General features: G+C 39.4%; 1 protein-coding gene across 2 annotated transcripts in view; it reads right to left on the bottom strand.

The window, feature by feature from the left end:
* Nucleotides 1-17,778, bottom strand: part of creb3l2 (cAMP responsive element binding protein 3-like 2) — a 31,398-nt gene that overhangs the window by 3,683 nt on the left and 9,937 nt on the right. Inside the window, exons 2-8 of one of the 2 annotated variants that reach the window (XM_031313420.2) lie at nt 9,560-9,803; nt 8,022-8,236; nt 7,856-7,934; nt 7,297-7,499; nt 6,485-6,631; nt 5,938-5,996; nt 4,833-4,901 (exon numbers count right to left, since the gene is read on the bottom strand). In XM_031313420.2, coding sequence (XP_031169280.1) covers nt 4,833-4,901; nt 5,938-5,996; nt 6,485-6,631; nt 7,297-7,499; nt 7,856-7,934; nt 8,022-8,236; nt 9,560-9,803 — 1,016 coding nt within the window. Of the gene's footprint in view, nt 1-4,832; nt 4,902-5,937; nt 5,997-6,484; nt 6,632-7,296; nt 7,500-7,855; nt 7,935-8,021; nt 8,240-9,559; nt 9,804-17,778 lie in introns of both variants that reach the window. The other variant, XM_031313419.2, reaches the window with a different exon arrangement.

Below are 17,778 nucleotides of genomic sequence, written 5' to 3' on the forward strand. Positions count from 1 at the left end.
GTAAAAGATCTACATTTTCCATTGCTATACACCACCATCTTATATATATATATATATATATACACACATACATATATACATATATATATATGTATACATATATATATATATATACATATATACATACACATATACATATTATATATATATATATATATATATATATATATATATATATATATATAATTAATATGCAGTGGTGTAAGGTAAGTTAATTTAGTTACTTTTACTTTACTTGAGTATTTCCATTTTCTGCTACGTTATACTGATATTCCACTACAATTCAGAGGGAAATATTGTAGCTTTTACTCCACTACAATTATTTGATAACGTTACTTTGCAGATTCAGATTAATAATACAAAATATATAATCGTATATTAATATATATGATTCCAAAATGGGCCATTCTGCATTATGATGACTAGTTCTGGTACTTTAAATATATTTTGATGCTAATATTTTTTGTTCTTTTACTTACAGTAACTAACATTCTGAATGATTTTACTTGTAGCAGAGTATTACTTCACTGTAAGTAAAAGATCTTCTTTCACCGCTCTTAATATGTAAATAAAACAAGGCGTATAAACAGGAACAAAACTGTTCAGAGTTAATGTCTTTTATTCAGCATCAGTCAGAGGATTTGTTCCGTTGTTTGCTTCGTTAAAAGGGCAGCTTAACAAGACATACACACTGTCCAGTTGCACCAGCATCAACACACACTAAACACACACACACACACACACACACACACAACTGGTTCATTTAACTTTCAGACAGAAAGCCCACTTTAACCACTGAGTGGAAAACAAGACCCAAAACATCTGTTCCAGTCAGATGTATACACTGCACTCACTGGGTGCACCCCACACACACACACACACACACACACACACACACACACACACACACACACACAGTTCATCCATGCAGAACAAGAGCGAACAACACAGTCTAAATTGAAGCAGCTTGAGCATTTTACATTCAAATAGCCTCATGATTATGCATGGGTGCAAAATTGCTTTTGAACAGATCTACAGGGAGCTTTTGATTCAATAATAAAATTCAATGTTTCCTTACACATCCTCCCTCCCTGATCCTCTCAGCTACACCATGTGTGATAAAAACAAATCCTTTAAAAGGATTGTAAAAAGTAAAAATGGTATATTAAAGTTTGAAAGTAAAATCCCAGAGGATGCGACAGAGTTGGATTCAGAGTGACATTTTCATTTTCAGAACTGAATCCTCCCTTGTTTAACTTCCTGGTGTTTTGATTGTCACCACCACTGTTGAATCATTGTGACTGAGACCTTTCCTGCAGCTCGCACATCTGTGTCACCACTATGAAGGTAAATATGGTGCAAAAAGGGAGAGCTTGTAGAATACAATGTGAGAACTTGCAGAACAAAAAAATCTGAACTTGTATGTTAAAATTTGCACTTGTAAAAATTTAATTTGCACTTGTAAAAATAAAATTTGCACTTGTAAAAAATATTCACACACGTGATCTGAATTTGAAGTCATACAAAGAAAAAAAACATGAGAGCTTGTAAAAAAAATCTGAACTTGTAAGTTGAAATTTGCACTTGTAGAAAATGTTCACACACCTGTATTCTGAATGTGAAGTTACAGAAAAAATATTCACAAATGTGTAGATTGATATTTACATGAACCAATGACAGCTGCAAACTTATAATGCAACATTTACTCGTATACTTTTTTTTTTTTTACTCTGGTTCATTTTCCATCACAACCACAACTCAGTGATTACAACCTCTGGAATCTGTCACTGCAACTTCACATATGTGCTCTCTCGCATCACAAAGTGGCCAATCTGCGCACCTCGACTTTCACAACACTCTTGACGATACATTTGGTGCAAAACTAATTTGTACCTGTGGATTTAGGCTGTGGAGCTCTGAGCTAATAGAACGGGAAAAGCAGGGTTTCTATCGCCAGATGAGGGACAACTCTGTCCCGCTTATTTATGTAGCATGGAAACTTGGTGGAATAGCATGCTAGCGTTAGCTAACTAGCAGCCAGCCCGCTTCTAAATAAATACCTTTTAATTGTCTAAACATTTTTAACAGTCAAACTAAAACACTGGCTGTGAGCTCCACGGCCTGCAGCCGCAGACGGACCGTCATCAGTGGGTAACAGGTGCCAAGTTTCGCATCCCTGCCGAGAATTGCATCCACTAGGGAAAATAATGATTTTATAAGGCAAAGTACTGTTTAAAAACTAGGCAATAGTAAATCTCGTTGTCATGTTCATCAATAATGATTAGGATTTTAGAAGGTTTAGAGACATCAATGTTTTATCAGACTCTGTAGTAGCATTTCCTTGCTACCTAGATGCAATTTTCGGCAGCAGTGAATTCAGCAGAAATTATTGTTTCTGCCCAAGCGGGTGCAATTCTTAGCAGGGATGCACAACATCAGCAAAGCAAGCTCTGGTCATGGCCGGGGGATGGGCCGCTGCTACCGGATGTGGGGCTCTCCGTGTCCCGCTGGAGCTCCGACTGCAGGTCGAGGTCGGCAGCGAAGCTTTCTGGCAAAAGCAGTGTTGCTACGCTGGTCGATCCCCACTGATGACGGTCCGTCTGCGGCTGCAGGCCGTGGAGCTCACCGCCAGTGTTTTAGTTTGACTGTTAAAAATGTTTAGACAATTAAAAGGTATTTATTTAGAAGCGGGCTGGCTGATAGTTAGCTAACACTAGCATGCTATTCCACCAAGTTTCCATGCTACATAAATAAGCGGGACAGAGTTGTCCCTCATCTGGCGATAGAAACCCTGCTTTTCCCGTTCTGTTAGCTCAGAGCTCCACAGCCTAAGTCCACAGGTACAAATTAGTTTTGCACCAAATGTATCGTCAAGAGTGTTGTGAAAGTCGAGGTGCGCAGATTGGCCACTTTGTGATGCGAGAGAGCACATATGTGAAGTTGCAGTGACAGATTCCAGAGGTTGTAATCACTGAGTTGTGGTTGTGATGGAAAATGAACCAGAGTAAAAAAAAAAAGTATACGAGTAAATGTTGCATTATAAGTTTGCAGCTGTCATTGTGTTCATGTAAATATCAATCTACACATTTGTGAATATTTTTTCTGTAACTTCACATTCAGAATACAGGTGTGTGAACATTTTCTACAAGTGCAAATTTCAACTTACAAGTTCAGATTTTTTTTACAAGCTCTCATGTTTTTTTTCTTTGTATGACTTCAAATTCAGATCACATGTGTGTGAATATTTTTTACAAGTGCAAATTTTATTTTTACAAGTGCAAATTAAATTTTTACAAGTGCAAATTTTAACATACAAGTTCAGATTTTTTGTTCTGCAAGTTCTCACATTGTATTCTACAAGCTCTCCCTTTTTGCACCATATTTACCTTCATACACCACTGGCAGAATCTATAAAGAGTTCTCGTCTCTTTCTAAAAACTAAAAGTGGTCAGGTGAATCAGTCAGGAAAAGAGAGGTCACAAGCAACAACAACAAAAAATAGTTACATTAATCTCAGAGTACAGAGACGTGGCAGTGGTGGAAAAAAGAAGTCCTGCATTTGAAATTCTACTTGAGTAAAAGCATTACCAGCAAAAATTAAAGGTGCTCTAAGCGACGTAACACGTTTTTTAGGCTACAACATTTTTTGTCACATACAGCAAACATCTCCTCACTATCCGCTAGCTGCCTGTCCCCTGAACACACTGTAAAAAAACGGGATCTCTGTAGACAGCCCAGGCTCCACAAACGCTAACAAAAACAAACTGGGCAACCTGCACCACCAAACATAACAAACAGTGTTCCAGCCAATAACCGACAAGAAGGATTTGGGGGTGGGGGTTGGGGGGTTAGTGCGACGGAAGGGAGGGGGAGGGGACGGGATGAGGAGGAGGGAGGGGCAAGCTAGCCTCGTTTTGTTTGAAAATACTTCGAACGTCAACAAGAAGTAACGTCACCCAACATCGCTTAGAGCACCTTTAAAGTATCAAAAGTAAAAGTACTCACAATGCAAAATGGCTCTTTTCAGAGTGTTTCAGAGTGTTTTGTCATTATGCAGCCTTCGAGGTCCCAAAAGATAACTTTTTTTTTTTTTTTTATCTTATGTGCACAAGATAATAATTTGTACACAAGATAATTAAATAGTAACACTTCAGCAGCTCTACTGTTATTTTAAATGTGGGGCAATATACAACGTTATCATTGTTAAGTACAATAAATAGATAATGATAAAGTACAACTCCAACCTGAATCGGTCTTATCAGCAACGTAACTTAAAACAGCTGTGAGGTTATGTGGACCTTTAATCGATAACAATGCATCATAATTAATAAGCTGAGCATATGTTTTGTATGTAAAGTCAAAGTAACTCTAGCAGTTCAATTAATAAAGTGAAAAACAACATTTCCCTCTGAAATGTAGTGAAATATAAGTATAAATTGGATTCACTTAAGTAAAGTACAAGTACCTCAAAATTGTACTTAAACAGTACTTGAGTAAATGTACTTTCCACCACTGCGTTGTAGTGTTACCTGAGGCTGTTTGCGTGCAAGAAAACAAGATAAAATGATTATTAATAACTACTATAATTATTACTACATGTATTTTATTGATATGATACAGATATGTAGGAATATATAGATGCTCTCTAGCTATTAAACAATCTTTTTGTTACCTGAACCTCTTCTTACTCCAAAATCAGAACTACTTGAATTTAATGGGTGGAGAGTCTAAAACACGTTTCAGGACCTTTATACGAAGTCAATCACATGTGCAGTGAGTGTATTAATATGTATGTGTGTATAATCTGTGTACATCGACTGTGTCGTTCTTACTTGTTGGTACACTCCAGAGTTTCCACTTTCCTGCGCAGCTCGTTGTTTTCGTTGGAGCAGGTCTCCACCCTGTGGTCAGACAGGAGTACTCCAGGATCAGTGACTGGACATTTCCTATTTATCTATCTACAGTAGCATGACTAGATGCATATATTTCAGATTTTTTTTTTTAAATATCTAATTTGTTTCTCATTACATTTGTAGTTGCCGTTTTTGTAGCTGACAAAATTTCTCTCGATTTTATTCTATGCACACGCACAAAGCCTCATTTCAACCTTACAATAATATATTTCAATCAATCAACATTTATTTATATAGCACTTTACAGCAACCAGGAGGTATCCAAAGTGCTTTACATCAAGAACCAAGAATAAAACAACATAACATACAATAAAAAGAATGAAAGGTAGAAAACGGTAAAATCAGAAAAGGTTACATAGAAACAGGAAGGGGAGAGGGAAATTATCACAACTACTACTTACTAAAAGCCATTCTAAATAAATAAGTTTTGAGTCTGGATCTAAAAAGAGCTACATCTGTAAATATATAATATCATTAAGTTCAAAAATACATTAAACAAATCAATACTTGACCAATACAGAAAAGAATAGACCGAAACATAGGAATGAGACCTGAAAGATTGTATTTGCTGTATTTGCATATCTATTTGTTTTGTAATAATATGATATTGTGAAGTAGGGGCAGGATCTAATAAGCTATTTGCTTCTGCCTGCTCCTTCTCAAACTTATACTTTTTTATTATTTATTTTTTTGTCTTTGGTAAATTCTGATTGTTTGCGTTTGAATTTTGGGGCTTTAATTTTTTATTTTTTTTTGCAACATTGTTGATTGTTTGAGATAAACAATAATAAAAAAAATGTTAAAACAAAAATATATATAATATATATATATATATATATATATATATATATATATATATATCAGTAATGGAGTTGCAGTAAATCCAAACGAGACATTAATAAATGAAATGAGCAGAAAAGCAACAAAAGCAGCAAAAGCCAATGTGTTTTTTTACAGAGCGATAGTTATTTGAATGTCCCAGTCTCTGTGCTATGATGATAGAATAAAGAAGAAGAGGACTTACTTCTTCTCCAGAGCGTCCATGTACTCTTTCTTCTTCCTGCGACTCTCCTGAGCCGAAATCTAAAACAAAGAAAAATACATTTAGAGAAGAAGAAGCATGTGTGTTTACCTCATGTCGTGTTACAGAGTTCAACCAGTATTGAGGTTTTATTCAGCTTTATTTTTTAAAACATGACCTCCTATAATCTATTCATGTCAGGGTTGATAAAAACAGGTGCACACAGAAGAGGGACGTTTGTGAAAACTAGATTCTTCTGTCACTACTTTCAGTAAAAAATGTCATGTTTCAATCTTTCATCGGAGTATTTCCTTAATCAACGCTTTAACTCTACACACTTTCTTAAGGATAGGTGCTTGAATGACAATATCTCTCCCAATGATTTGCTTTTTTTCATCCCTTCTATTCTTATCAGAGCAGCAACTCCATTGAATCAAAATGTATCACCACATTTGATTCACATTAAGTGACTGTAATTGAGAACTTGTTTCTGTTGTTTATTAATAATAATATGGCTATCGATATACTGGCCTGATATATCAGTCTGTACCTTATTTTTGATCTTCCTGCGGATCTTTTTCAGCGCCTTCTCCTCAGATTTGGTGAGCGGCAGTTTGGTGGGGACTGGGTAACCTTCAGCCACCAGCGTACGACGCTCCTCCTCCGTCAGCATCAATGGGCCCGACCCCTGCAGCTTCTACACACACAAAAAGAGAAATTCAATCGTTATGACCCAGAAAATGTTTTATTGAAGCCAGTTCTCAATGTGAAGATGGAAGATGGTTTACTGAAATACAGTTTATTATTAGCCGGTAAATAACTCTAAATAAGTGGACGTCTCATGTTGGAACATAATATTAATAGCTGTTTTGGCTGTTTATATGTAATTAGTCTCGCATTGCCAGACCTTCCTCCACAGCGCTGCAGAGGAGGGTCTGGCTAGTCCACACAGCATTCCGGGATGGGAGAAAAACGTGCTCTGGTTTATTGACATTTCTTTAAACCAATCACAATCGTCTTGGGCGGAGCTAAGCGCCGGACAGAGCAACGGCACCACTGCAAAATAGCCTCGGGAAGGAACTTGTTTTGGTGGAACATGTGGACGTTCAACAGTTTTCAGTCTTGCAACAGAAAACTCAGATTGGACAGATAGTCTAGCTAGCTGTCTGGATTTACCCTGCAGAGATCTGAGGAGCAGTTAACCATAGGTGACGGACATCCGGCGGAATTTCCGGTGGCACCTGAACAACAAGTGAAACGTCGTCGATATTGACTACTATGTAATAAAATGTGAGATGTTTTGAGTGATGGGCAGAAAAAAAGAAGCAAACTAACATAGAAATGACATCAGATGTTACTTACATGAGCAGCGGTGAGCAGAGGGGAGTTGGACAGCGAGGAAGCCGCGCGAGGCGACACCTTCAGACCGGCCTGGGATGGAGGAGGGCTGGTGGGGGAGGTGGGGCAGGACAGGCCGGGTGGGGCGTGGACGGGGCTCTGACTGCCCTCAGAGTCACTGCTGAGGGAACTGGGAGGAGTGGGAGGCATCTGCAGTGACTCCAGACCTGAAAGACGATTGTTATGAGGGACTTTTTTAAGAATAAAACATATTCAAATGTATTTCAGGATGAAATATGAAGTGATTGTTGAGTGAGGTTTTCTCAGAGGACATCAAAGTGCATTTTTTGATGACAGTCTTGATTAAAAAAGCTTTATGCAACTGGACACAGATGCCTTTGCCCTTCAAAGTCTTATTGCTGATAGTAGCATTAAAATAAACTACTGTAGTATCAACTTTTTTGCAGTGTGAGGACATTATGAGGTAACAACAAATGGCCAGCAGGGGTCCTTCTAGCATTAGATAACTGACATGCAACAGCAAGAGGAAGAGGAAGAGAGGGGGAAACATTTAAATTCAGACCTTTGGGTGAAAGATTGAGAAACTGGTCCACTTCATGAGGCTCCAGTTTAATCTGGGGGATGATGTTCTCCTCTTTGATCTGTAGAAAGAAGACAGGGTTACAAACAGTGAAAAGAAATCACCAAAAATATCCATTTTCATCCTGATCATCACCCTGAGCGCTCACCTTGAGGCCTTTGCTTTGGTTGTGGCTGCTGACTGTGGTCTGAGCTGGGCTGGCGGCAGCGTCGGGGGCCACAGCGGGGCCCTCAGGAGCCTGGGGTCCTGCGCTGGAGGCCAGAGAGAGAGAGAGGTTGGGGAGGAGGGAAGGAGTCTCACACAGGATGCTGTCAATGGCGTCCTCCTGCTCCATGGGCCAATCAGCTGAGTCCCCATCAGACTCTGCTGCACAAGAAGCAACATGGACTCCTGTTAGTGTTTCTGTGATTTTAACTGGACTCCTTTTTGTACATTTTTATGCCTCGACCAACATCTGAAATACATCTCTCCATTTTAAAGGACTCAGATGTTCTATAGCCTATGTTTTAAAAAAAAATAATATTTCCACTTTATAATCTTTTAAATGAGAAGAAATCCTGCACACTGCCATTCACTTACATTGTATTAAGTGATTTTGGTTGGTAGATACATTTGACTGTGTTCCTTCTCGGTTTACTGAATTTGTGGTGAATTTGTGGTGTGCATATATATTATATATACACATATTTAAAGAGAAAGAATAATGTAAAAATAAATGCACGGGTAAAAATGCATGGATTGTACAAAGTATAAGAGAAGTTTGTAGGGGACAAGCCAAAAAGTTTGAAACCACTGGTTTTAATCTTTAAAGGACAATTCTGGCGCAAAATTAACCTAGGGGTTAATAACACATGTGTACCGAGACGACCGTTCTCTGGGATATGTTTTGATGGTAATCAAATGTGTTTGTAGCTTGAAACAAGCTAGCGCGAACCGCTGATTAGCTTAACGCTAAGCTTTCGGGGCACTGGTAGAGTAAAAATAAATCGCTATTTTATATTACCTTCGGGTATACAGGCAGGCGCCATCTTGGGAAAACAGTCTCGACCAGTCGAACCACCTGTATACCCGAAGGTAATGTCTTTATAATCTATCTTTTTAATAAACTGTCTGTACACTTACAAAGTTCTCAATGCTTTGGTTTACATGTAGGGACCCTCATTATGCTACCGTGGAAGTGTGGTGCTATTTTGAGCCTTGTTAGTGGTATAAAATAGCGATTTATTTTTACTCTACCAGTGCCCCGAAAGCCTAGCGTTAAGCTAATCAGCGGTTCGCGCTAGCTTGTTTCAAGCTAGAGACGCATTTGATTACCATCAAAACATATCCCAGAGAACGGTCGACTCGGTACACATGTGTTATTAACCCCTAGGTTCATTTTGCGCCGGAATTGTCCTTTAACAATATTTGGTATTTTATCAGGTTATATTCATCATATTTTGTAAAGTAACAAGAAGCTTTATCTGTTTGATACATGCAGAGGAGTAAACAAGTCTAAGTGTATAAAGTGAAATCAAATGGAAACACTCAAGTAAAGTACAGGTACCTAAGCATTGTACTTAACAGTACTTGAGTAAATATACTTTCCACCACTGAAATCAGCAAACTTATACAGTCAGTAATGTCAGTTACACAGCAATATCTTTAACTTGTATTATTAAGCTACTATAATGATCTGCGTCTCACCGGCGTCGCTGCCTTGCTCTCCGGTCAGGTGCGACAGGGGCGACTGTGGGCGGCTGTCCCCGCAGAGCGAGTAGCTGTGCTCGGCCGTGATGTGTGGGGGGAGAGGGGAAGATGGGGACAGGTCGCTTCCGTCCTCCCCCTCCATGGCCTCCACTCCGCCTCTCACCCCGGACAGGAAGGGGTCGCTGAGCAGCTGGCCCAGCAAAGCATCCTGGGACAGATCGTCGAGGAGCTCGGAGAAGTGCTGCACAAAGGAGGAAGAAAACACTATGAATATCTTATTTAATGCAAGCATAAAATATCAATTTGAAGCCAGAAGAGTCGAGGAGACAGACAAGATAATTATATAAAGCCACTCAGTTAGAGTCTGTGACAGCCGTCCTTGTAATTATAGACTGCTAGATCTTTTTATTGCCACCTTTCCTTGAAGTTTTCCTCTGCTCTCCCTCAGGGAACACTGAAGCAGCCAATTATAAACTTGTCTTTCACTGTTTCCAATCACTGTTTCTCTTTCTGTGTGTGTGCGTGTGTGAATCTCAGTGTGGTGAAAAAGTTTACAGACAAGCCCTCCTTTTTCATCCCCCCCTTCGTCCTCCTCCACTACATTCCCGCTGCTGCATTCTTCTTTCCTGCTCTTTATCTTTTTGTTCCATCCCTCAACAAGCTGAGCGTTCAGATGTTGTGTCCTCCATATTCAGGTGTTGTGACGAACATAAACAAAAGGCCCTGCAGGTGATGTGTTGATAATATACTGACATACAGTTCCTGTGTGAACATTAGCGAGCATGAAACTGGTAGAAAGATCCCTCTAATTACTGTTGAGCGGCCAGCAAATCATCACTAGCTTATATTTCACATATATTTTCTTGATTGTCGTCAACAAAATATTAGTAAAAAGTGACAAATGTTCGTCACAATTTGTTGACAAATGTCTTGCTCTGTCCGACTAACAGTCCTCTGTTCTAAGAAAAGTTCACTTTTAGTAGAAATAAGTGAACAACTCTCACCACGTTAAGTAACACAATATTTAAATAAGTCTAATACGAGTAAGAGTTAACTAATCATTGGAACGGTACAATCTTATGATGTAAATGTCTGACATTCACATAAAAACTACAGAATGAAAGTCCTGTCCTTACTCGAACTCATCGCCCCCCCAATGTTAAAATATTTTCTGATGTAACTTCAGCTGTTCAAATTCTGTTGCCGGGCAGAATACGCTGAATGTGTCCAATGAAATATTGGCCATATGGGACAAGTCTGGGCTCAGCCAACGAGGAGGGGATAAACAATTTAAATCAAACACGCATGAAACTGTGACATTGACTGAGAAGAGGAAAGGAAAAAAAGGACACAAAAGAAAGAAACGATGCAAAGAAAAAGGAAATAAAAGAAAAGCAAGAAAAGGAAATGATAAAGAAGGAAGGAAATGAGAGAAAAGGAATGGAATGAAAGGAAAAGGAAGGAAAATGAAAGAAAGAAGGAAAGAAGGAAAGGAAAAAAAGGAAAGGAACAATGCAAGCAAAGCAAATAGAACAATGCAAGGAAAGGAAAGAAGGAAGGAAGAATAGGAAAGAAACTAGGTAAGAAAATTAAATTTGAAAAAAAGGAAAGGACAAAAAAGTAAGGAAAGGAGAAGAGAGGAAAGGATAAAAAGGAAAGGAAAAGGAAGGAAAGAAGGAAAGGAAAGGAAAGAAAAGGAAAGGGAAGGAAAGAAAAGAAAATCTAGTTCACACAAAGTTAGGCAAGTTAGGTAACATCAGACAAAAGAGGAATGACAAAAGATGTAGGGACATAGGCCTATGGATAAAGACGGAGTGAAATCAAGATGGAGGAAACAGGAGAAGGGTGGACGGCCAAACGGCAAACATGTGGATTCAATTACAGGCCGAGAGGCTTCAAGCACTTTCTATCACACACAAACATACACACATTCAGTGAAATGACCTCCTAACTCCATAAACACAGCAGCACACTCCTGCCACCTCATGCTGCCCTATAAGGCCGGTTTCAGGCCTGGGTGTGTGTGTGTGTGTGTGTGTGTGTGTGTGTGTGTGTGTGTGTGACGCAAACACCGACTGCAGGCCATGAATCTACTCAAGGAGGGGAAGATAAACATTTTACACATTTATCCAGCGAATGGATCCATTTCCATATTTTAGCCAATGTGAATATGCATGTGCCAAAACCCATCACATCATGGGCAAACATTACAGTACACCCCGCCATGTCTCCTGGTAACCACATCACTACAGTTACTACAGTTACCAAGAGCCATTGTATACGTCAAACTGTGCTGCTGATATTATTAAACCTTTTCAGACGCTGACAGTTGTGGGTTTTGCTGCAATGACAGTAATTATAATGCAATTAACTCACTAAAAGTGACCATTATTTTCAAGTTTCAAATTTCTTCCTACAACTAAAATTAAGTTTATTTTTGTACAATAAACAGAAGTATGGCCCTGAATCTGTTATAACTCGCTTATCTAGAAGCTAAAAGATCTTTAGTATTTACTGGTTCATATTATGAGGATATTTTGTACAATTCTGTTTTTTTTTAAGTTTCAGAGAAGAAAAACATCATAATGGTAAAAGAGAAAGAGGGTGTAGTTTTAGGGAGGGGTAATTACATACATAACCCATCTTTAAAAAAAACCGAAACCATATTTTGTGGGTTTACATGACCTTTGACATCACCATGTAATTGTAGCAGCAGCTCATTGAGGCAATTCAGTTACTTTAAAAACCTTGGAGCCCAACTGTCACAATTTGCGTATAAAAATGTCATACTTTTCTGAGTCCATCGGAAATGAATATCCATAAATCTGCTCGGAAATCCTAGACAAAAGACACTGCGGAACTTGGCTGAGAAACATCTTTTTTTTTTTTATCCGGTGATAGCTAATTCGGCATACTTTTAATTATGCTAATTTGCCAAAATGAAAACAAATACAGACAAAAACAGGGGCTCAAGTTGTAGCCCACCACGGGTAATTCACAGCGTCAGACTTTTACACAGAAAGGAATAAAGCCTCATCTTGTTTAAGAAAAGGAAATGGGAGAGGTCCAACTTTGCAGAACCACACCAACAGACGCATATAGTGAGGATCTGTATACGCTCCCTGTCATTTCTGCAGTGGGAGTGTGTGGTTGTGGTTGAAAGAAGAAAATGTGATGGAGACCGGGCTGCAGGATCGGTCACTGGTCGGGCGTAACTCATCACACACACACACACACACACACACACACACACACACACACAACAGAAACCTCTTTGTCTTTGCAGCCTAACAGAGAGGTGTTATTTGGGGTTGAATGTAACTCAACACTCTCCAGCTGGGAAACAGAACCTGAAGCCTCAATGGGAAAACTGGGAGCTTAAACTGGAACTAGGGCAAGTATCAGTAACTACTCTAAAGGAGCCGTGACAATAACAAAGAGGCTATTCTCATATTTTTCTTCCCCATGCAACACGTTGAAAACATCGCTGAAAGTGCAGATTGTAATCTTTTAATGAAGCCACAACGAAGTCTGCAGACGGAGGAGGAAATGCAGAGTGAATATCGCTCGAGTTCTGGCAAAACATCGGTGTTGCACACAGAAATCCTGTGCCATCCAAAGAGAGACAGCCCTTTGAGAAGCTTTGCTATGCATTTAATATGTCTTATTTAAATCAGAGAAATACTGATGAAGGAAAGTCGCCAAACTATTTGGTTATAAATAAATAAAAGTATTGGACAAAGAAAGGTGAAGGGATCACCAGAGTTGTTACAATTCATCCTGAGGGGGACATGAATGTGTGCACCAAATTTCAATGCCAATTCATCTGCTTTTTCACTCAAAACAACAATTGTCAACCTCGTGGTGGGCTACAGGTAAAGTCAGAGGATCACCAAAGTCAGTAGGATTCATCCTCTGGGGATCATTAATGGCTGTACAAAATGTAATTGCAATCTATCCAATCATTGTTCAGATATTTCAGTCTGAAGGAAAGGGGTCGACCTCTTCCCTAAAAAAACTAGTTACCAGGCGGAGTGGCAAGTGACAAGGCTTCACAATAAAAGCCTCGACAGCTGTGTTGGTAGTTAGCACTTAAATTACCGGTCTGGGAGTTTGAAAGAGGAGGAAGGAATGTCCTCTCGGGTGTGCAATTCTTCGGTAAAGTGAAGTAGGATGTCTGTTTTAACCCTTAATGATCAGAGGTTTAAACTTCGGAGGTAAAAGGAGGAGGAGGAAAGTTTGATGATGTAACACCTTCCTCCTCTGAAAAGCAAATACCAGATGTGATGAGTCTCCTGAAAATACACACATACACACACACACGCACACACACACACACACACACACACACACACACTAATACACACACTCGAGGCAGATGACCCTTGGGCCTGTGTGTGTGTGTGTGTACCTTGCCCTGGACTCATCTGTGTGTACTTTTGCCGATGACCCAGCTTCAACACACACCAATAAAAAAAAGACAGCGCTGACTTTATGTCAAGATGAACTGAATGACTCATTCGTTTGATTTGGATCCAGGTTGAAGACTATCACACATTACCAACATGTACCCCATCATAACTATCATTGACTATCGGTGCTTTCACAAAATATTAACAGCTTTGATAAATAATCACCAATAATGTGGATATAATGACTAAGTGGGTAAAGGCAACTAATAGAACAGCTAGAAGAGTTTGGTAAGTTCAGAATATCACATCACCTTACTGTAATGCAGCCTTTTAAATGAGGAAAAGACAAACACATGTGCCATATTACGATATCCGAAATTTAAGACGATAGCCTCATATATCGATATGATATCGATATATTGCCCAGCCCTAATGCATAATACATATTAAAGCACAGACTTGAAGGCAGTGGAAACAAGTCGAGAAAGAGAAGTAAGCCTTGGTACTAAAATAAAAAAACATATTTCAGTTTCAGTTTTGTTGCAGGTTATTTTTTCAGTCAAAATTAAGTCCAGTTCCAGGGTATTTCTACGTAGTAACTCTTAGAACTGAATGCTTTGCTCGATGGTATTTTGACAACGAAGAGGTTGAGATGTTATTCATTCTTCCTCAGTTTCCCAGCCGGTCTAAGACTCTCGAAAAATCCAGTTCCTCGCCTTCAAAGCTAATTCTCATCATTCTCTCCCTCTGGTGAAATTCCAAAAACACTTATAAGATAGCAAATATCAGAAGAATGTACCTTTTTGAACCTCAGTTGCTGTAGTTGCTTCCCACCCCTGCAGCTGTAAGCCAGAAGTGCAGCAAGTATCTGCTGGAATGCTAACAATGTGTGCAAGCTGATTTAACACTTAGCTGAAGTACATGTGTAGAAACGTTATCTGCAGAGCCGCAGGGATTCTTTCTCTGGCTCTGAATACAATCCTTAATACTTGTACCAAAATTTGTGCATCAAACATGCCAGCAGATTTTGACCTAATTTTTCAATCAAATAGGTTTAAAAAAAACAACAACAGATATTTAGTCTTTTATGTATAGTCAATATGCCCACATGAGACTGTAAACATTTGGCCTGAGGGTAGCCTCAGAAGAAACTTGTGTGGTTACCCAGATCAAAAAGCAGCCTTTCATCAGTGGACTTTTGTTAACTTGAGGTGTATCCAAGTATTTGAGTCAGTATGGACCTGATATCCAATATCAGTTTCGGACCGGTGCGACGCTCAAAATAACCCTCTCCCAAACAGAAATTGGTAAACATGCATATGATATCAGACTGAATAAAGAAGGGTAAAAAGAAGAAACAAAGTTATTCAGTCTTATATCAGGTCACCAAAGTCTTTCAATTTCTGGAAGAACATGACAATGTTGGACCAACAAACCAACTGGAATGTATAAAAACAGCTGTTCAGTGCTCAAACATTAGTAAGTAAGATATGTGTGATCAAACCCAACACAAGCTGCACCGTAAGGAGCCAAAACAAATCTCTTTAAAACAACTTCAACCATTATGTGTTTGCATTAGATAACCCCGATAGTAAACAGGACTATATATCAGTCTGGAACCACTTATCATTATTGTGACAGCACTGTGAGACTTGAGGCTGTGGCATTGAAGTTGTTGTGTCAGCATAATGAGAGAAATCACAGGCCTTGGAGGACTTCTGCTATCTGCGTCTTATCAGGAGGAGGGGGGGGAGAGACTGCAGGAGGCGAGTCCAGCACCAAGGCTGCATGTCTGGACTGTGTTGGGAGTACTAACAGGGTAACACCATCATTCCCAACACATTGCTCGCAGTCTGTAGCTATGTGTCTCCACATGCAAGACGCAAAAAAAACTGTCTTATTGACATCATTCGTTCCGTAATGTCTCATCTCAGCCGACATGAGTGACCTCACTTCACAGAAATGTCCTCATTACAAAACGAGACTGGAACCGCTTCTCACAAGGATAAAAGTACAACCCACACACTCCCCGACTTAGATTCTAGACATTGATTCCAGCTCGATTTACCAAACCTGTCTACTAACCAAGGACACCATGACTGCACCAGGAAAAAAAAAAAAAAACAGCAAGCAGCAAAGAATCTTCTGTAAGTTTTAGCTCACAAGGAAATCCTGACATGATTAGATTCATTATGAATTAATCTGCCTGTTTTTTGTAATATAACTAAAGTAATGATTAGTTGTAGCCCTGATTAATACACACACATATTCCTGGTGAGCACTGAGGTGGATACTTAATCCACCCAACCCTTAAGGCAGATTCTCCTCTCTGAGCGGGGTCAAAGGTCACAGTGACTAATCATCAGATACTTCAGTTAGAGGTGTAGCTTTGTCCCAAGAGAAAGAAATGTACGCATGTATAAAGCGTACAATTGACAAAAATATGCTTTATTAATACCATGTTTCTGGGTTTTGCTGAAGAGTTTAACAATATACTCTACATACAAAACATAAAATTGCATTAAAATAGTCAATTTTAAAGACCTAAATATAAAAAAATAACATCTGCCTTGATATGATCATATATTTGACTTTGTTCTTTAAACAGAATTGTGATAGGGGTGGAGTGATGGTTAATGGATGTAAACAGCAGGATGTGAGAGAGAATAACAGTAGGCGTGACGTCCAGCAGGGCTGCATGTGTTTACTCTCCACCCACAGGGAGAGGGCAGGGATGCATAAACACACAACGTCTGAATGTGACAGAAATCAAAGCAGATCCATTACAAGCCAGCTTCCTAACCTTAAATGTCTATTTCCTGTTTAACACCGTGGCCGTCGACCTCTTTTCAGTCTCATTAACGTTTCACGCTTGATTAAAAGAAGTCAGAATGTATGCAGAGCCACGACAGGAAGTGTGTTAAAAATAGGAAGTGCCGCAGCGGAGACAAAGAGATCCCGAGTCAAAGTTCAAATCTATGAGTCAGCAGTTATCTGGCGGACACGCTGCTGATATTAGAGTGTACGTGTGTGTGTGTGTGTGTGTGTGTGTGTGTGTGTGTGTGTGTGTGTGCGTGCGTGCGTGCGCGTGGGTGTAAGTTCAGAATCAGAATCAGCTTTATTGGCCAGGTTTGCATAAACAAACAAGGAATTTGACTCCGAGGCCTCAAACAGAGAAGATAAAGAAAAACAGACCCACGAAATGACAAATGGAAAATGGTGTAATTTTCTCCTCATTGTGGGTCCCCCCCTTCTTGTAAAATTACCCCCGTCTGGCTCCTGGAGCTTCCCAAAAGTTCAAAATCCTACACACACACACACACACACACACACACACAATCTTTCCAGTCTTGTCATATAACAAGTAGGAGGGGGGAGGGTTGTACTCCCCCCCCACACACATCCAAACACACACACTGACCCTTCAGATGTTACACAATGACTTCACCAGGGTTGGTTTGAAAATACCTATATTTTTAGGCTGATATATTATGCTTTTATATTTATATTTATGACATTTTGACTTTTTAACTAAACTATGTTATGGGACTAAATGTATTGGCAACATATCACTAAATCTCTGTTTGGGACAACTCTATACTTCCTGTCCTCAAACACAGCTGAGACTGTTTGTGTTAAAAAACAAGCACAGCTGTCTGCTGATTGTCTCTCACTCTCACTCTCCTGAGTGTGTGTGCTTATTATAAACTGGGTCAACAACACACACACACACACACACACACACACACACGAATAACTTTTTCCATCTCTGCACTGGTCATCAACTACCATTAAACAAACACA

This window comes from Sander lucioperca, chromosome 20 (genome assembly GCF_008315115.2).
Source record: "Sander lucioperca isolate FBNREF2018 chromosome 20, SLUC_FBN_1.2, whole genome shotgun sequence".
Lineage (NCBI taxonomy): Eukaryota > Metazoa > Chordata > Actinopteri > Perciformes > Percidae > Sander > Sander lucioperca.